The 18,745-nt window shown below is 49.3% G+C and overlaps 10 protein-coding genes across 10 annotated transcripts; 1 reads left to right on the top strand and 9 right to left on the bottom strand.

Annotated features, from left to right (window-relative positions):
* Positions 1–507: 507 nt before the first annotated feature.
* Positions 508–1,788, top strand: NEMAJ01_0490 (histone deacetylase 1/2; the record flags this gene model as incomplete). The annotated part of the gene is made up of 1 exon (XM_047914328.1): positions 508–1,788. The coding sequence occupies one exon, from the start codon at positions 508–510 to the stop codon at positions 1,786–1,788; it is 1,281 nt and encodes a 426-aa protein (XP_047770285.1).
* Positions 1,789–1,970: 182 nt separating this feature from the next.
* On the bottom strand, positions 1,971–2,507 carry NEMAJ01_0491 (uncharacterized protein; the record flags this gene model as incomplete). The annotated part of the gene is made up of 1 exon (XM_047914329.1): positions 1,971–2,507. The coding sequence occupies one exon, from the start codon at positions 2,505–2,507 to the stop codon at positions 1,971–1,973; it is 537 nt and encodes a 178-aa protein (XP_047770286.1).
* A 31-nt stretch (positions 2,508–2,538) lies between these two features.
* NEMAJ01_0492 (uncharacterized protein) lies at positions 2,539–3,429 on the bottom strand (the record flags this gene model as incomplete). The annotated part of the gene is made up of 1 exon (XM_047914330.1): positions 2,539–3,429. The coding sequence occupies one exon, from the start codon at positions 3,427–3,429 to the stop codon at positions 2,539–2,541; it is 891 nt and encodes a 296-aa protein (XP_047770287.1).
* Positions 3,430–3,980: 551 nt separating this feature from the next.
* Positions 3,981–5,360, bottom strand: NEMAJ01_0493 (uncharacterized protein; the record flags this gene model as incomplete). The annotated part of the gene is made up of 1 exon (XM_047914331.1): positions 3,981–5,360. The coding sequence occupies one exon, from the start codon at positions 5,358–5,360 to the stop codon at positions 3,981–3,983; it is 1,380 nt and encodes a 459-aa protein (XP_047770288.1).
* Positions 5,361–5,576: 216 nt separating this feature from the next.
* NEMAJ01_0494 (uncharacterized protein) lies at positions 5,577–7,463 on the bottom strand (the record flags this gene model as incomplete). The annotated part of the gene is made up of 1 exon (XM_047914332.1): positions 5,577–7,463. One exon carries the CDS (start codon positions 7,461–7,463, stop codon positions 5,577–5,579), a length of 1,887 nt encoding a protein of 628 aa, XP_047770289.1.
* A 632-nt stretch (positions 7,464–8,095) lies between these two features.
* On the bottom strand, positions 8,096–9,964 carry NEMAJ01_0495 (uncharacterized protein; the record flags this gene model as incomplete). Its single annotated transcript, XM_047914333.1, has 1 exon — positions 8,096–9,964. One exon carries the CDS (start codon positions 9,962–9,964, stop codon positions 8,096–8,098), a length of 1,869 nt encoding a protein of 622 aa, XP_047770290.1.
* Positions 9,965–11,130: 1,166 nt separating this feature from the next.
* Positions 11,131–13,005, bottom strand: NEMAJ01_0496 (uncharacterized protein; the record flags this gene model as incomplete). The annotated part of the gene is made up of 1 exon (XM_047914334.1): positions 11,131–13,005. The coding sequence occupies one exon, from the start codon at positions 13,003–13,005 to the stop codon at positions 11,131–11,133; it is 1,875 nt and encodes a 624-aa protein (XP_047770291.1).
* Positions 13,006–13,436: 431 nt separating this feature from the next.
* Positions 13,437–15,347, bottom strand: NEMAJ01_0497 (uncharacterized protein; the record flags this gene model as incomplete). The annotated part of the gene is made up of 1 exon (XM_047914335.1): positions 13,437–15,347. One exon carries the CDS (start codon positions 15,345–15,347, stop codon positions 13,437–13,439), a length of 1,911 nt encoding a protein of 636 aa, XP_047770292.1.
* A 646-nt stretch (positions 15,348–15,993) lies between these two features.
* Positions 15,994–17,934, bottom strand: NEMAJ01_0498 (uncharacterized protein; the record flags this gene model as incomplete). Its single annotated transcript, XM_047914336.1, has 1 exon — positions 15,994–17,934. One exon carries the CDS (start codon positions 17,932–17,934, stop codon positions 15,994–15,996), a length of 1,941 nt encoding a protein of 646 aa, XP_047770293.1.
* A 394-nt stretch (positions 17,935–18,328) lies between these two features.
* Positions 18,329–18,745, bottom strand: NEMAJ01_0499 (uncharacterized protein; the record flags this gene model as incomplete). Its single annotated transcript, XM_047914337.1, has 1 exon — positions 18,329–18,745. A coding segment is annotated over one exon (417 nt), but the record flags the coding sequence as incomplete, so codon positions are not given.

Raw genomic sequence — 18,745 nt, forward strand, 5'->3', positions numbered from 1 at the left:
AAACAGAAGAATCCCCCGAGAGGGCGGAGACGCAAAAATTAGCCTGTGCGTGCACATGCGGGCGTGCCGTGTACATTTCATGTCAAACACGCTCCCTCTTCAGTAGACCCCTTGTAGGCATATTTGGCACGCAAATCATCTAGACAGCACAAACAGAATGCATCTATTAAATGTCATTCCATCTTGCAGAGTCCGCAAACACAGCGCCGGCCAAAAACATATCGACTCGCTGAAAACAGGCCTTGGCCATCCTATATCGCACAAGGCAAGCAAACAGCATAGGCCCAGCACACTCCGCTGGACTATCACATGCATCTTCCAGCCCCAGCGCGCATCTGGCCATGGCATGCGCCCAGAGAGCGCACATTTTCGCCTTATATACCCGCCCTGCGAAACACTGCTTATACGGCCTCTGCCTTGCCCCATCGCTGTGCAGGGCCTTGCCTTCTTTATTCTGATATTTAATTATTTCTATTACTTTTATATTTGTCTCTTTTTCTTTTTAGCATGCGGAACATTTCGTACTTCTACGATCAGGAGATTGGCAATTACAAATACGCACCAGGGCACCCTATGAAACCGCACAGAATCAGACTCACGCACTCTTTGGTGATGAACTACTCGATATTTAAAAGAATGAACGTGTATACGCCCATTCCAGCAACTTTTAATGATCTCACGCGCTTCCACTCGGACGACTACATTGAGTTTCTGCAGAGAGTGCGGAAGGAAAACTCCGACTCAAAGGAAAAAGAGCTGTCTAAATACAACATGATAGAAGACTGCCCTGTTTTTGAGGGCGTTTACGAATACTGCCAAATCACAGCTGGCGGCTCCATACAGGGCGCCACCCACATCAACGAAGGCATATGCGACGTCGCCATCAACTGGGCTGGCGGACTGCACCACGCGAAGAGACGGGAGGCTTCTGGATTTTGCTACGTAAACGACATTGTCCTGGGGATTTTGGAGCTGCTGAGATACAACGAGAGGGTGATGTACATTGATATTGACGTGCACCATGGGGACGGCGTTGAGGAGGCTTTCTACTGCAGCGACCGTGTTATGACAATATCCTTCCACATGCACGGAGAGTTTTTCCCAGGAACGGGCGCAGTTACGGACACGGGAATCGAGAAGGGGCGGGGGTACAGCATAAACGTGCCCTTGAACTCGGGAATTGACGATATGACATATCTGTCGATATTCAAGCCTATTGTAGGCGCGGCCACAGACAGGTTCAAGCCCGAGGTGATTGTTCTGCAGTGCGGCGCTGACTCTCTGGCCGGGGACCGGCTGGGGTGCTTCAACCTCACGCACAAGGGACACGCCGGGTGCGTGGAGTTTGTTAAGTCCTTGAACATCCCCGTCATGATTTTGGGCGGAGGCGGATACACGGTTTCCAACGTCTCAAGAGTCTGGGCGTACGAGACCGCGGTTTTGGCAGACGTGGACGTCTCTGTGGAGCTCCCGTACACCGAATACTTTGACCACTACCACCCAAACTATACGCTGGAGGTGCTGCCCATGGCGATGGACAACCAGAACACAAAGAAATACATCGAGAGAGTGTGCGAGGAGGTTTTGGAGAACCTGAAGAGCGTCGAAGGGAGGCCGTCTGTGCAAAACATCCACACTATGAAGTCCCTTATGACGGAGACTGCGGACGAAACAAACGAGGACATGTGGAACCGGCTGAAGGAGCGAAGAATCTTCAAGGACAAAGACGAAGAGGCAGAGCACTTTATCGAGTACTCGTTTGAGGATGAAGGAGTCAGGTCTTCGTAGAGGACGCGTGTAGGAGTTTGAAAAAGGCAAAGTATAAATAAAGAAAAGCGCAGGCTAATTCTTAACGCGCGGCAGCAGGGCGAGAGCGCGCAGCAAAAGCGGCCCGCCAACGCGCCATATAAGCATATTCAACACACGCACGCACTCTTTACTATTTGTCTGTTTTATTTGCTGCTGCCCTCCTACACTAGAAGAACAGCCAGATCGTTTACCAAATCCTCTGCTGTTGAAATGTCTCCTATAAGAAACTCTCCTGGAGACAGCGTCAGGATTTCTCCATCTATGACCACGTCCTGCAAGTCGTCTAGCACGTATATCCCATGCACCTCGGAGGAATTTTCTTCCCGATGCCTCTCGGGAATCTCCTCTTCCGGAAGGCGCAGCTCTGTCTCTGTGTTTATGCGGATGTACTCTTGCTGGTACTCCCTCTCCTCCTCTGATAGAAGATGCAGATCTGTCTTGTAGAAGTCGCTTCGAATCTTCTCCATGCGCACCAGAAGATACTCTGTCAGCAGCCACTCGATTCTTTCCGTCTCAATTCTGTATACGTGCTCTTTTGTTCTGTTTCGGTTTGCTTCTTCTCTCTCACGAGTTTTCTGCCGGTGCAGCAAAAAGTGCGCTCTTCCCATAAGGTCTTCGTCGTACGGCAGAATCCGCTTGGACTCTCTCTCGTTTAAGTATCGCATCTGCAAGCACTCTACAACCGAGAGTCTTTCCATTTCTAAAAAAGTTCTTGCAATTAAAACCCCGTCAGAGGTACCCGCCTGCAACGTCGTACAAAGGATTCACAGGCCGCTTGCACAAAGGGCAAACATCATCCACACAAAACCACTCGTCTATACACCCCATGTGAAAATGATGGTTGCACGGAAGCCTTCTGATCTTCTCTTTTTCTTCGTATGGAGCCAAACAGATCGTGCACTGTGCGTCTTCCTCCTGGATTTTTCCCCCGGGCGCATACTCCACGACAGGGAGCGACGGGCGCACGTAGTTTAGGAGCAGGAGAATCAAAATAACTGAGAAAATGGGGGAAAGCACAACCACAATCCCGTAGAAAACCCACACTTTTGTGAGCGTGTACAGCACCGGAATTTCCTGCTTGCTTGGCGAGTACTGCTGCAGCCATTTAAACCCTATGAAGTACAGGAAAAGCGTGAGAATGTCGAGCAGGTTGTTGAACAGCGTGGACTCTGCGCTCTGCGTGAACTCTAGGGGAGTCCTGTTTAGCATGTATCTCCAGTGCCGGATCGTGAACGATGCTGCGTTTGCGGCTATCAGGGCGGTGTACACAATGATAAAGAGCCTGAACGGGCTTTGTGCTTTGTCGTTCTTTGTAAATGTCAGCGCAATTATGTTTATGCTTATTTGGAATAGCTTGAAGAGAACGGAAAGAATCGAAAGTGTCCTTACAAAGGATGTTTGCGTCACTCCGTCTATTAGCTGCCTCACTCTGTATGCTCTGAAGTCAGGCGTAGCCATAGGACTATCCATGACCAGCACCATAGAAGGTGCTCTGTTTACGTCTGGCATAGGCTCCTGCATTCTTTTGAAGTGAAATGGTTTCAGCCCAGTACTCCTATCTTGAGTAAATTCGATGCACCAATAAGACCGTGCTGCGAAAATGCCGAATAAATCCTGCATTTTGGAAAGGCCCAATGAAAGCGCAAAAAACAACCAAACAAAGGACAGCCATTTGCAGCTCTAAAGGCCCACTTTTGATGATTTTTGCTTGGCTGGCGCACTGTGCGCGTGCCTTGCATCTGAATCAGCGCCCAACCGGCATGCACGCGCAGCCAGCGTGTTTGCATCTCCACTGCAGATAGCCTTGCGCGAAATCACGGGGTTCTGGGCGGGCAAGCACGGCCTGTGCACCGATCTATGCGTGTTTCGCATGCTTTGTTGGTCTGCCTGCCGAAAATGAGCATCCGCTGCCCTGTAGCAGCACACCCAGAAAATAGCAAACCGTGTGCATTTGAAATAAATAAAACCCGTGCAAATTACTTTTCATACGCATTTTCCAGCCACGCTCAAAACATGTCCACGCGTGCGGCAGGCGCACTCTCTTTAAAAAAGGCCCGCTCTGGCACAAACATGAGCCTAGAGCAGCTCTGCTGCACTTCATGCCAGAAAAATACTCGATGGCGGGGCAGTTCGAGCTTCTAGACAGAGTTGTTCTAACTATATCGCATACTTTATTTATGTGTTCTTTTAAGATACCTTTCCATTTTCTTTTTTTCATACTCCTCTTGGTACGGAGCAAACTTCTTTATGGAGTAGTTTTTCTTCAGGAACTTGTCGTCTGCCAGCAGAATGTCGCGCACCGAGAGCCCTATGTTCACCGTAGGCATTTCCACGTACTCGAAGTCGCCTCTTTTCTTAAGTGTTTCATACTCCTCTCCAATTTCGCGGATTTCCGAGATGATTTTGCGGATCTCGGAAAGGGCGTTTCGGTCGGCTTGCATCTCTCCGTCGTTTGCAAGCCTCTCCATTTGCTTCAGCTCCTCGGCCTCCATCTCAAACCCCTTGATTTTTGGCCGTTTTGTCTCTTTCTCGTCAAAATACGACTCTCCAAAAATGCTGTCCAGTGTTTTGTCAAACTCCTTTTTGTCGTAGCACTCCTCCAGCCGGATCTTGGAAAGCTTCCTCTTGCTGACGCCAGACACGCTCCGCAGTATGCTCAGCCTGTCTGCAAACTGCTGCTTCTTCAGGTTTTTGAGCCTTTTTATCTCTTCCTGCCTTTGCTTTTCCTCCTCTCTGTTCCTCAGCTGCTTCTTCAGCTCTTTCCTTTTTCTGCGCTGGGCCGGCTTCTTCACGGTGGAGTATGCGCCGCCTGCAGTGGGCGCTATTTCCTGGTCAAACTCTTCAATCAGCTCAATCTCCTCGCTGTCTTCCTGCAGGAAGTTTTCCTCGTTGGGCTTTTCGCACTCCTTCTGCCATCCTCCCTTCAGAACATACTCCGTCAAAAAGTCTTCTGCGCCCGCGTCGTTTTCTTCCTCCGCCTGCTTTTTATGGAATAGCTGGTCGCCCGTGTCCATTTCGTTCAATGCGTGCAAGAACGAGTCGATTGCGCGGCCTTTATTTGGCAGGCCGCTTTCCTTGTCCTGGGCGCCTGCCGGCGCGCTGTCGCTGGATTCTATGCGCTTTTCGCCTGCACTCGCAGAGACTGCGCTTTCATGCGCTGTTTTTTCGGAGTCCATCTCTTCTGACAGCTTAGACACTTCCTGGAGAACGGTTTCCCGGTAGTACTCCTTCAGCCTGTACGGGGCCTCGGCCGAAGGCTTTTGCGTGGACTCGCTTTGCGACTTGTGCGCGCTTTCTATCTCTTCAAAAACTCGGGCACTTTTTTCGTATATTTTCGGATCCTTTGCTCTGATCTTCTCTATTAGCTCTTGCACGGCCATGTTCTCCTCTTCTCTTTCGTCGTACGACGCATCGTCTTCCGTGCTCTCGGACATCTCCTCGTCTTTGTACTTTATTTCCAGCTCCCGGATCTCTTCGGATCTTTTTTTGGCCTCGTACTTTCTTTTCTGCCTTGGGTTTATGTTGAACGGATTCTCCGCGTTTCCTTCCATGCGGAAGCGAAAAAATTTACGAATAAATGCTGGAGGGGCACAAGGCCCGGCAAGGACTCGCAGATAAAAAACATGCGCGAAAACGCACTCTGATGGCCTGCCCAGGGCTTGGCGCATCCCTGTTAAAGCATAAATCTTGGGAGCCCAAAATAGGCATGAACCGACATTTATTTCACTCTTCCTGGGAGCGGAAGGCTGTACGGGCCTGTTCTACTTCTACTGAGCCTTCTTTTTCATGTCTTGATGTTTAAGCATCTCCTGTATTCTTTTTATGTCTAAAGATACAGTGGTATTGTCTGCATCCTTGCCGTTTGTTTTTGAAATTCTGTCTCGATTCTCAAAGCTTATGCATGCACACGCATCGTTCTTCTGCTTGTTCATAAGAACGTCCTGCACAATTTTGTTTGACTCGCTGGTCAGGGCTTTGTACTTTTCCTGTATGCGCGTGCGCATTCTATCTATTTTGGGGCCTGCCGCTTTGGTTGCGAGGCCTAGGAGCTGCCTGTAGTACGCGCCCTCGGATATCGCAAGCGTGTCCATCATGTCCTTTCCCGAAGTCACGCTGCATAGGCCCATGTATATTGTCTGCATCGCCAAATCTGCGCTATACGACTTCTGTCCCAGCATACATGAGAGCAGGGTGGTAAACCCTTCGCTGCTGGTCCCGTACGGCATTATGTAAATCTGCTTGTTCTCGTTGACCAGCTGCACCCATATGATGTTTTCATACACCGGGTCACTCCACATTAACAGGCCCATTTCGTAAGTCTCGCCCAAGGTAAGCATTTCTTTGCTAGGAGGAGCTATCACGAGGATGCTCTGCTTTCCGGTCGCCGGGTCCTGGTAGGGTATGTTGAAGGAGGTTGGCCCGGGAGGGTCCTCGTACATAACGTCTTCGCTCATGCACCTAGGCCGCAGGTCCTCGTTTATGTCGTACTTTGCCTTGCCTTTTCCGTCCCGCGAGTATTTGAGCAGGTATGCCTGGCTGAAGTCCCCCTGTATGGAAAGAACGATCAGCTGGTTTTGCTGGGTTAATACGTCCTTGAGGGTCTGGACAGCCTGGCTCACTGGAGCTTCGCCTATGTTTACTTGGCAGAATATTTTCTGAACTTTGAATAAGCTCATGCTGGTCTTCGCTTGGTGGATGGTTTTTAGCTTTTCCATTGCATCAAGATCGCTGCATGTGTTTTTGCATATCTTGTTCGCGCTTTGGCATATTTCAATGTGCATGGCCGTGTTGTTTTTGCTTTTCAGCGCCGAGCAGTAGTGGGCTTTGGGCATTTCTAGGCTGTATATGTGCGCCTCTGGAAGATGGCACCCAGAGAGCACGTATACGAGCATGCTCAAAAGCGGGTCGTGCGCATAGAGCTCAAAGCGCACAGCATTGTGCGTGGCTTTGTTCATATACTCGAAGTACAGCATGCTTGGGTCGTCTATTGTGTTTCTTAGCACACATAGGTTGTCCCAAATGTTGTACTTCGGTATTTCTACGATTTCCATGAGAATTTTGTGCAGCGTCTCGTCTGTGTTTTTCAAGCACGTGTTTATGGCGTAGTCTGCGGAATACTCTGCGGTGTCTCCATTGAAGGAGGGCATCAAAAGCCCGGCTTCGTCCGAGTAGATGCCTGTGAGAAGAGAAAGGAGTGGGCTTTCTTTTTTCCTGTTGTTCTCGCTGAGCTTTTTCAGGAACGCCTCTCTTTTGTACTCAATTTCAATCATCTCGTTTGTGTCGAAATTGTTTATCACAAAAAACCCGAAGTGATTGAGGCTTTTCAGCCGTTCAAACATGCTCACTGTGCTCGGGTTTAAGATGTAGTTTCCGCTGGACACGGCCACGCCGCGCTTCATCTGCATTATGTTGTTTTTGTTGATGGCCCGAATGATTTTGAAAATTGCTTGGGTCTTGTCCATGGTGTCCAGCTCTTTGTAGTTGTACAGAATGTCTATGGGGTCTACAAAACCCGGCCCGTCCGTAGGAATGCCGGAGCCTGAGCGCGAAGGCCCAGGGCCTTGCGCCCCGCACTGCACAAAGGCACTTATTACGAGAAATACAGCTCCCCACCCAAGCGCCGACTTTAAGCACAAATTAACTGATAAGAGCATTTTCTGAAAAAATAATGTAGACTTTATGCAAATCTGCAAAAATATCGGCTAAGACAGCCTATTGCGCCCTTGCATGCTGGAAACAGCTGTGTGCGTAGGAAATTATTCAATAAATCTAGCTAGTTAAAAAAGACAGCATATTGCCTCTCTACAATTGCCCTGCTTGCAAATTTTCACGCACAGCCAGAATTGCGCATTTTCAGCGCATGCATGTTTTTGCTTTTGGCACCTTCCTAGCTATGCTGCAAGCACCCATCGAAACAGGCGCTTTGCAAAACAGCGCATGGCCGAACTGCACTACAGATTGGCTGAGTGTGCGCGGCTGCGTCTTTTTGCAGGCATTTGTGCGGTCTTCTGTTCTTCTATGCGCTGCAAATTGGAAATAGCAAACTGCAAAGCGTACAACTAGACAAAAATAGACTTTGCAAGTTAAAACAGAAAGCACACCCGGCCAGAGAGAAATGCCCCGTAGGGGTTTTCACAGGCAAGACTAAGCTAAGATGCATTCGAATGCATCGAGTGCTGTGGGCGCGCTTGACACTTTTTGCATGAAGGCGACTAGTCGTAGCACGTTTCTTTATTGAGTGGCATATAGCCGCGGCACGAAATGTTCTTTATGGGCAGCGGACAGGCTACACATTCAGAAAGTCAAAGGGCGTTTTTGTCGACCCTTCCAATACCCTTGTGTTCTTTGGGCTGAAGCCCCTTTTGTATGCCACCCTTTTGAACGCGGCTCTAAGCTCTGCATACTGCAGCGCCTTCTTTTTGCATGCAGTTAGGCTTTCTTCTATTTCTGAAGGCGGCGCGCTCTGGGCTCGGGCTTTTCGGCCCCTCTGCCGCACGCTTCCTCCGGCTGTTTGGTGGAGGCGCGCTATGGCAAGATTTGGGTCTTCTTCCCATATGCTTTTCTTTGTTATAAAAATGCATTTGTTCCGGTGGTTTTCGTAAATAGACGTTTCGTCGTTGATGTCCTCTCGGGCCAGAACCAGCTGGATTTCTTCGTTCATGCTGTAGTCGTTGCACTTTTTGAAGAACAGGTCCATCTCCTCCTGGCCGATTTTTGTCATTAGGGCACGCAGCATGAATGTAAACTCTTGGCTGTTTATGTTGTACGGAATGGCAATAACAGTATTATAGCGCAAGAGCAGGACTTGTATCCAGACTATGTCTTTAAGCTTTGGATCGTTCCACATTAGCATTTGCAGGGTGTCGGCATTTTTTTTCTTCCGAAGTTCATTTGCAAGCTCCTCATTGTTCATGCAGAGAGTGCGGTCTTTCTTCTCGACGGGGTCGTAGAACGTGACTTTCGTCTGAGCGAGCTTCCCTTTTGGGCTCTCGACAAATTTCTCCGAAGCCGGGGTAGGCCGCAGGTCTTCGTTTGTGTCGTACTTTGTCTTGCCTTTTCCGTCTCGCGAGTATTTGAAGAGGTATGTCTGGCTGATTTCTTTGTCTATCACGAGAACGGCCATGTGCGTGGGCTGGCTGAATATGTCCTTGAGGGCCTTGATGGACGCGTCTGGCGACCCTGTTTGGACGGACCCATAGAAGAGCATCTGCACCTTGTAGACGCCCATCGTGGTCTTTGTTTCGAAAAGCGCCTTGAACTTCTCCTCCAGGCAGAACAGCTCGTACGAGTACGAGATAATTTGCATAAAGCGGGCAAGCGCCACACGAGAAGAATTTTTGGAAACTATCTCTGGGGTTTTGTGCAGAGATTCTAGGAAGTGCAGGCTGTCGCCCACATGCGACTCTGGAAACGCCCCTCCTAGAAAGACAAACAGCATCATCTTTAGCAAAGCCACGTTCGTGTGGATGGGGATCTGAACGAGCATATCGGGCTGGTTTACATCCGTGTACTCCAGGTATATCTTCGCAGGGCTGTGCAGGTCGTTTCTAATTACGCAGGGGTTGCCCCATATGTTTTCTTTCGGTATTTTCAGACTTTTCACCAGAAAGTCTACAGTCTTGGGGGAGATTTCTGTCAAGTTCGTATTTATGGCAAACGTGTGCGTTTTATTGCATGGAAAGCTGCTGAAGGACAAAATCAAAATGCCATTGCAGCTGGCCAGATGCCCCAGATCAGACAGCTTGTGTGTGCTTCCGGGCGCGCCTTCTTCTTTATTAAGGCTCTTTAGAGCAGCTACGCTGTCTTGTATTTCAATCACTGTGGACGTGTCAAAGTTGTTTATCACAAAAAAGCTGGCAAAGTCTTGGTTGAGAGCCCGCTCCAGCACGTCCTCAGCCGTGGGATTCAAGATAAACCTCCCACAGGAGATCAAAGGATACCTTTTCTTGGCCGTTAGATTTCTCCTGTTGAGAATCCTAGCTGTCGTGTACACAACGTCGTCCAAGCACATGTACTGGATGTGGTTGCACTCTATAAACTGCTCGCGCGAAGAGCTGCAAGCCTCGCTGTCAGCTCCGCAGCGCACACCCGAAACAAGCACGCACGCAAAGACAGCGCCTGCAAGAGTGGATATTTTCTCTATAGCGCTTGGCATTCTTGCAAAAATTAATTCATTATCTAAATACATGTAGGCCGTGAATGCAACTTTTTCCCACGCATGGCGAAAGTGTGCTATTGTGTGCTTGGCTGTGCGCCTGCTCTTGGTTCTGCATGTACACGCAGCGCCGACTCGCGCTGTCATCTGCATATGGCAGACGTCATTTCATTGCAGTTTTATTTGGGCATGCTAACATCACAGGGCAAGCGCTGATCTGGCACAGCCGCTTGCAATGCAGTGCATCTGCCACCACACCATAATACAGCCGGACTTGCTGATTCTGAGAGTTCTGCTGCACGCCCGTAAAGCACCCGCCTCTTCTTGCGCTGTGCTGACACTGGAAAGCCTGGAATGCGCGTAGGCGATGTGTAAACAGTGCAGGCCAACCCTTCTGCGCCCACCACCTGTTTGCAGCGTTCGGGCTGCTTTTTCTCGACGCGTGTTCTTTGGCGCTTTTCTGGCCTTGAACTGCTTGTGTGCAGCAAATTCTGAAAACCAAAGCATTTATACAGCATTTTTAAAGCCTCAGCCTATACTCCGTTTTTTCTCTGAAAATACTTGGAGACTTTGTTTTTCTTCTCTTGCCAGCAAGAAGTTTACAGCGTAGAGGCACAAGTGCGATCGCGCCAGAGAAATGCACAGAAAAGCATAAAAGGCAGGAGAGAGCAGAAAGGCCTGCACTGAGCATGTAGAGATGGGTCCAACCTCTTAACATCATAGAATGCACGCACGTAAAAATAGACGCATATACCCGGACATGGCATATTCTAAGCGCGAAGTTTAGTATACTTTTCTGTATTTATTCTCACTTATGCTGCACTTTTGTTTTTCAACGCCTTTTGAATGATGCGGCGCTTTTGGAAATGGCCTGGAACGGTGCAGCTTGCTGCCCCACTAAGCAAGCATCCGCTGAGCGCATTGCTTTCATATGAAACTCTAGGGCCTTAAAGAATCTGCCATATCTCGATACACTTTCCTCATATATGCTTCAACGTGCCCCTTTGCAGGTGTGCGCAGATGGGGCTTTGCTGAACATACCGGCTCATGTGCGCCCACGCATCGATAAAAAGCCATTCTAGCCTGCATGAAAATGTAAAAGGGCGCTGGGGTGAGCTTTGGTGCCGAGCTATTTTACGCCCGCCGTCTTTCTGCTCTTGGGCTGCTTATTTTTTCTTTTTGTTTTTCTTCTTGCTCTTATGCCTGGTGCTGGGCTGTTTAGAGTCTGCGCTGTCCTTTTTGGAAACTGCGTCGTTTTCGCCAGAGGCATTTTGGGGCGCGTATAGGTCTGGCCATGCTTGTTGCAGGTTCCTGAACCCGCACACTTCTCCGTCTTTGTTCTGCAGTGTATCTTTGAACTTGGCCCTTTTTATGGCAATTGTTTTGGCGATGCCTAAAGAAGATACCATGCTCTTGTACAACACCATGTCTTGCTCGGACAGTCCTGCAGGCGCATTTTTAATTTGTGTCTTGATGTACCTTTCCTCCATAGCATCGAGTATGGACCGCGCTGGAGCGCCTCCCCACGTCTGTATCGTTTGATACTCGACCAAGTCAGCGCGTGTCAGCCTGTCCATTGCGAGCGTGTTTATCATTTGGTCGCGCGCTCTATTTTGCAGTTCTAAAAGGTTTTTGACTTTATGTGCATCAAACAAAGAGGTCAGAATCTCCATAAAGTCGCTCGAGAACACGTCGTATCTAGTTAGCACAGAGTCCTCTTTGTACTGGGTGTCTAGTTGAACGCATATGATGTCGTGCAGGGAGGGGTCGTTCCACATTACAATTAGCGGATCATTTACCTCGGGAGAGGCTGTGCCGCGCGCCTTGAGTGGCTTGCGGCCCTTTATGATGATGGTGTTGTCCTCGTCGGGCGGCCCCACTGCAAAGCAAAAGTCCTTTTGCAGCTCAGTTTCTATTTTGTCATACTCGAAGGGAATTGTCGCAGGCATGAACTTGCCGTCTGGGTCCCAAGGACACCCGCTGGCGCTGTACTCGAACATGTACATTTGGCTTAGAGAGCTTTCTATAACAAGAACTGTAATTACGTCCTGCCGGATGAACTCGGCCTTCAGAAGACAAGCAGCGGTATTCGGGGTCTTCATCTTGGTCTTCACCTCAGACAGCCACACCATGGGATAAAACGCGCGCTCGTGTGGCTCCCCGGTTCTGTTTTTCAAAATTCTTTTGAAAAGCTTGCTATTGTTCAGACAGGAGGAAGTATTCTTGCATATGGAAGTTATAAACCTGTGCATCCCGCGATGTAAAAGCATTGGAGGGCCTTGCGTATACACAGAGGAATGCAGGTTTGGCTCGCAGACAGAAGACTCAGGAAGAAACCCGCCTGCAAAAACGTGCAGGAGCATGTGCAAAAGCGGGCTCTCTATGCTCAGCATGTGGGAAACTAGCTTGTTTTCCTTCCGGTCAATCCACTCCAGCCGCAGCTCGTCTGGGCTGCTAGGCACGCTTTTTATTACGCACACGTCCTGCCATATGTTTTCTTTTGGCACGCCCTGGTGCAGGATGCAGGAGTGCACTGTTTCTGAAACCTTCTCCAGGCCTGTGTTGATGGCGTATGTGAGATGCTCCTTGCACACCCATTTTTGAAAGACAAGATACAGAACGTCTGAAAAGCTCGAGATACGGTTTAGCAGGAGCAGAACCTTTTCGCTATCGGACAAGTATTTTGCGCTGCCGGCTTTGTCCACAAAGGCTGGGTGGTCTTTTCTGAATTCAAGGCCCAGGACAGTTCCCGTGTCAAACCTGTTTATAAAATAGAAGCTTATGGTATTTGGGCAGGAAAGGCTTTCTTTAATCTGCCCCCAGTTAGGGTTGATAATGCAGTATCCGCTTGACATTGTCGGGTACACTTTCCGAGAGTGCACGTTGCTCCTGTTGAGCCAGCGTATGAATTCATAAATAGTTGCATCCGAGGCCAGGTCCTCTTTTTTCGTGGAGTTTGTGCTTGTGCACACCCGCATGCAGTGTATAACATACACAAGCAGGAAAATTGTGGTGTTTTGATAACTTTTTGAAACTCGCATGGTTTATGCGAAAATATGCTGCAGATATTTAAATATTTGCACATGTCGATCATTTTCAAGACAGTGGGCTTTCCCCCTGTTATCTTTTAGCTCCGTTGAAAACAGAACACACGGAGAGATTGCATTTCTATCTGATAGGCATTAAAAAGCCCAAGACGCAGCGGCGGCCATCTGTAAAGTCAGTTGCAATTTTGGAAATGCGCGATTCTGTCTGTACCGCTCTTACGCACAGCTTTGCCGCATGCCTGGAGCAGCTTTCTTGCACAATTCCGCGCAGTCTGCGGAATTTCTGGGGCACGGCCAGAAATAGCACTGAGTGACCGGCCTGTCTTTTCGGGGCAAGGCCACTCATGCTTGCAGGGATTGGAGGTGCTAATTCGCTTTATTTATTTCTGGACAGTTGCTGTCCAAAGTCTAGTGGCCAGATAATTCTAGGGGTTTTCCAATGGGGCGTCTGCACACGGAGCAGGCGCTTCTTTGTTGGGGAGGCTGCTTGGCGAGTCCGCGGCCAAATTTGAGCGAATCATGGGCTTGTTCTTGCACTCGGCCAAAAGGCAAATAAGCTCTTCGGGGGTTTTTTCTAGAAAAAACTTCATTTGTGAATGCTTGTACATTGCATATCTGTCGGCTGCTATTTTCAGCGATCTTACGTGATTAATCATATCCGCTTCTTCGTCGAGAGGCGCTGCAGAGGACGCGCTTTGGGCAGAGCCCTCCTGGCCTTTGGAGTGCTTCCCGGTTTCTTCAACAATTTTCTTTATGCTTGTGAGCTTCACATTGGAGAAAGAAGGATACTTAATTGTCTCGTCCTTTTCCATTTCCGAGCGAAATATTTTGTTGTCTTCTGCCCGAGCAGCCATCAGGACTTGGGACATGCTGTCCTCGAGCTGGCTTTTGGTTGTTTTCCGCATGAGAGTCTGTAAAACCGCCTGGAACCTGGAGTCCCCCAGCCGGTATGGTACTATGTGCAGGAAATTGGAGCCTGCAAAGATCACCTGCACATACACAATGTTATCTTTTTTAAGGTCATTCCATATGAAAACCATGGCTCCGCACTCACTGGGGGCTTGCTTCTGTGAAGACCTGTCGTTGCTCTCAAAAAGAGAAGGGATGCTTATGCGGAAGTTTTTGCCAGTGTGATCGTGCCCGAAATCGAACTGCATGGGGTTGTCGCTGGGGTTGCTGTTGAGGGGGTCATATGATGTCATTTTGGGCTTGAAGAGGATGTCCGAGTCCTCTTCGCTGGACTTAAAGCAGCTTCTGTTGTACTTAAACAGGTACATTTTGTCCAGGCGCCCGTCAATCGCAAGAACATGCATGGTTGACCGGTTGTCAAAAAATCTGTATATGGTTTCTGCGCTGACCTTGGCCATATTATACACCATGGATCTATACACAAGTACCTGGGCGCCCGTCAAAACTTCCTTCGTCTCGCTCTTGTATACTTTTTCAAGATTCTTTCTGACCTGTTCCGAGTTGAAAGTGCTTGCAATCGCCTCCATGGCGTTAAGAATGTGCATGTGCGCAATTTCGTAGGTTGAGTGCATGGGAAGATTCTTGGCCACTTTTTCTATAATGTGGGGGTCGTAAATGTGGGACTCTGGAAAGTGGCCTCCTGTCAGCAGAAACAGCAGCCTGTCAAGCAAGGGGTCGTCCAGCTTAAACTCAGCCCGAATGACGATGTTCTCGTCTCTGCTAAGGTACTCCAGATAGACCAAGTTGGGTTTGCCCAGAACGTTCCGCACTACGCACAGATTCTGCCATATATGCTCCTTTGGGATGTTCAGATTATTCACCATGTTTTCAAACAAGCGCGCGCCTATGGGCTTGTTGTGCGTGTTTATGGCAAACGTCGTGCGCTCGCCCTTGTTAAAGAAGGTCGCCAATAGAAGCTTGGAAATGCCCGCGGTCTTCCTTAGCATGCAAAGTAAAGGCTGATCCTTTGCTTTGAAAAAAGCGCCGAAATCCTTTGAGTGTTCTATCCCCAGGCTGGAGCTCCCGTCAAAGTTGTTCACGACGTGGAAATACATTGTTTCTTCTCGGGCGAGGTACATTTTAATCGAGTTCCAGGTTGGATTCATGATCAAATTCCCACAGCTAAGCACCCCGATGTTTTTGTGCGTCGAGATGTTTCTTTTGTTGATAATGCGAATTATTTCATGCACAAAGTCCGTTCTTTCCAAGTCGTTCAGTTTTTTTATGTCGTACAGCTCCTGGCATGCATTGTCCAGGCCCCGCATCGAGTAGCAGTCTGAAGCTGCACACCGATGCGCGCCCAGCCAAATTACTACGAAGAAAGCCGCAAGTGTTTTTGAATTTATTATGTTTCTATATCCTGCCATTTTTGAAAAAATATGCTATATGCGGCAAATATATGCATTTTCAGCACGCCATCACCTTTTAGCAAAGTATTGGGCATCACAAACAACGTCAAACTGGCTGTTTTGCTTGGACTTTTTGCAAAAGCACGCACTTCTGCAAGGCCCTGCCTGGCTCTAGAAGTCCCAAGCGGGCATGCTGGCCAATGCCATGCGGTGCAAGCCGCTGGAGCTGTTCTTCTGCTGTGAAAGTACGCAAAAAGCAGAAGCTTTCCCGTACGAGAAAAAGATCATGCGAGATGCCAAAGTGCATGCTAGCGTATTTATTGCTCCAGCGTGCTCGGGAGCATGCATTGTATTTTGTCCAGGATTGCTTTTGGACTTTGCGCAGACGAGACTACTTCTGCGCCTTAGTGCTTTTCCAAGTTGGCAATTTATTATTTTCTGAGAGTAAATCCGCTGGGTCAACTGGAGGCCCATGCGGCAGACGCAAAAGAACAAACCCTACGGAAAATGTGCTCATTCAAGCTGGATCCTTTCTGCAGAACGGCACACAAAGCCTCGGGCGCCAGCAGGGCATTTCAGGGCATTTTCTGTTTATGCCGACAAAAGCGCCAGATAGAAAGGGCATGTGCATGCGCCATACTTTATGCAGATGTGTGCATCTGGGCTACTCGGCGTACTTTATGCGGGTGGGCTCGTGCGGGTACTCTCCAAACATGTCCAGGTGTCTGTGCGGCTCTTTTAACAGTTTATCCACAGAGTCTGCTTTGAGGGTGTTTCTTATCTCAGCGCTTTCCCTCGCCTCAGCCCGAGTCAAATACAGGTTGTTGAAGACCTCTATTTTCTCCTTGGGCGGCAAAACTCTGTACACTTTGTTCTTGTTTTTGTCCGTGGTGCACGCTTTTCTAAGCTCCTGCATTCGATCGGCCAGGTCAGCCTCTCTTTTCACAAGGTCTTCCATGACTTGCTTGGCGCTCTCATGTGTGAGCTTGTGCTCCTCCGTGGGAAGCGCGCAGAGAAGGTCGAGGTACGCGAGAGAGAACGCCGCCCTCTGATTCATGGCATATGCGATGCATCTTGTCTGGGTCTCTTTAATAGCTTGGTTTGACAATGGGCACATTAAGTATTGCAGAATTTCCCGAAACTCCTCTCCTTGCACGTGATACGGGATTATTAGCGGCTTGGCGTTGGGTGTTTCCTCCACCTGCACCCAAACAACGTGCGCCTCGCTTGGGTCATTCCACATGGAAAGGCACATTCCTTCAGAGCCGCCCAAAACATCCTGTTCTGGGGCGGAGGAAAGAGGGCCTTCGAGAGGCGCATCTGGGCTGGCCTTCTCAGGCAGTGGCTGCAGGTACGGCGCGTCTTCGTTCTCTAAGATGGCCCTGGGCCGTCTCGTGTTTCCCGGGTCGTTCTTTGAAACGACCGTGTAGTCTTTCGAGTACTCAAACAAGTGCATGTGGCTGATGTCTCCCTGCACAGTCACAAGAGAAAGTTGTTCAGGCTGCTGGAATATTTCGACAAGCGCATCAATGCACTTCTTTGTGAGGCCGTTTTTGATGGCCTCGTGCAGCATGGCCTGCAGCTTGAATATGCACATTCCTGCCCCCATTTCTGCAACTTTTTCGATTTTATCGGCGATGCCTTTCTGCGCGTACGTGCTCGCCAGGAGCTGCACACACCTCACTATTTCCACGTGAATTTCACGGTCAGACTCTATGGGGGGATCTGTGTATATTCTTTCGGTGGCTTTTTCGCTGCACGAGACAGACTCTGGAAGGTGTCCGCCGGAAAAGACAAAAAGCAGAGTTCTTAAAAGAGGGTGGTGCTTGCCGATGCGGATGCTCGCTATGCTGTCCGAGTCCTCCTGCCTGTACTCCAGCCGCACATAATCCTTGTCCGTGAAGCTGTTTCGAATAACGCACATGTTGTGCCATGTGTTGGCTTTCGGCATGGCCATCTCCGTGGTCATGTAGTCGTACACGCACTGACTCATCAGAGAAGGGTTTGTGTCGAGGGCAAACATGTGGTTTGTTTTTAGCGGGTACTCAACAAACCCGAGCATGATAAGCCCAAAGGCGTTTCCCAGATGGGCCAGCGAGGACAAGAGCTTGCTTTTGGGCTTTCTGTCCTTCGGGATGAAAGAGACCGCGGGCTTGGATTTTTTTTTGTGAAAACAGCGTGTAATCGCCCAGTTTAGCTCAGATCGGGGTTTTAAGACGTCTCTGTCGAAGACCAGGCCTATTGTGGTCGAAGTGTCAAACTCGTTTATGGCAAAAAAGCTCATAGTATCGGGCCGGTGGAGAGCGCCTTGCATGCAGGTCCACGGAGGGTTTAGAAGGTAGTTGCGGCAGGACGTAGTCACCTGCTTTTTTCTGCCTAGAAGGTTTCTTCGGTTAATCTCCCGCATGACTTTGTATACGGCAGTGGTTTCTTTTACGTAGGATTCTACCCTGTCCTTAAAAAGAACTTCGTGGCTCGCACAGGACGGGCCTTGTGGAGGGGTATGGGCTGCGCAATGCACCCTATCCAGAACCATGCATAAGAATAGAAGAGTCCCGCAAAAAGCCAGGCCTCGTGATTTGATTGCATTCTTCTGCACAAGCATGGGCGAAAATTCGCTTTTTACTTTTAAATACCAGATTTGCAGTGATCTTTGAGTTTTATGAGTGCACTGTCGTATAGACGCGGGATTTTCGGCATTTTTGAGCGATCGATTTGACCTTTATGCATCGGTGCGGGTGCAGGGCGGGAAGTATTCAGGCAATGTGCTGGCTCTTCTGGGGTTACAGGGTGGGCTACTGGGCCCTCCAAAGCGCAGCCAAGCCTGGAAGCCATGCATTCAGCGTGCAGAAAGAGAAAGATCAAACGGACGCACTTGGATGCCCACGCAGAAAGTGCAGGCAGGAAGAGTCTTTGCACGGGCATACACGATTTATTTGTTAGAAGCTGGAAAACCCCCAAAATTAGCGCAAGCGCCGGTTGGGCATCTTTCGTGCGCTTTAAATGGCAATAAGCACAGAGAGCAGCATGGAAAAGAGGAAAAGCCCGACAAAAAGCGAGTCAAACCGCTTTTTCATGTCGCACACCGCCACCTCCTTTCCTGCGCACGAAGAGAGGTTGTTGGAGACCTTTCCGCTGGACATTTTCGACATAGAGTTCCTGTTTCTCAAGCCGTTTCTTTCGGTGGTGTCCGACACGAGGGCGCTTATCTGCGTCATTTTTCTGAAGGTCTCGGTCCACTGGTTGCTTCTGACGCGGCTGTCCAGATTTTTAATGCTTTGCAGAGTTTTCTGCATGGAGTCAGCCGACTGGTATACGCCGGCCTTGCTTATGTCTGCCTTGTGGGGGTTTGTGGATATCAGGTTTTCAAACTCGCCTCTCACCTGGAACAGCCTGTCCAGCTGCCCAGAGACTGC

Source organism: Nematocida major (assembly GCF_021653875.1).
Source record: "Nematocida major strain JUm2507 chromosome Unknown 2438, whole genome shotgun sequence".
NCBI classification, from domain to species: Eukaryota; Fungi; Microsporidia; genus Nematocida; species Nematocida major.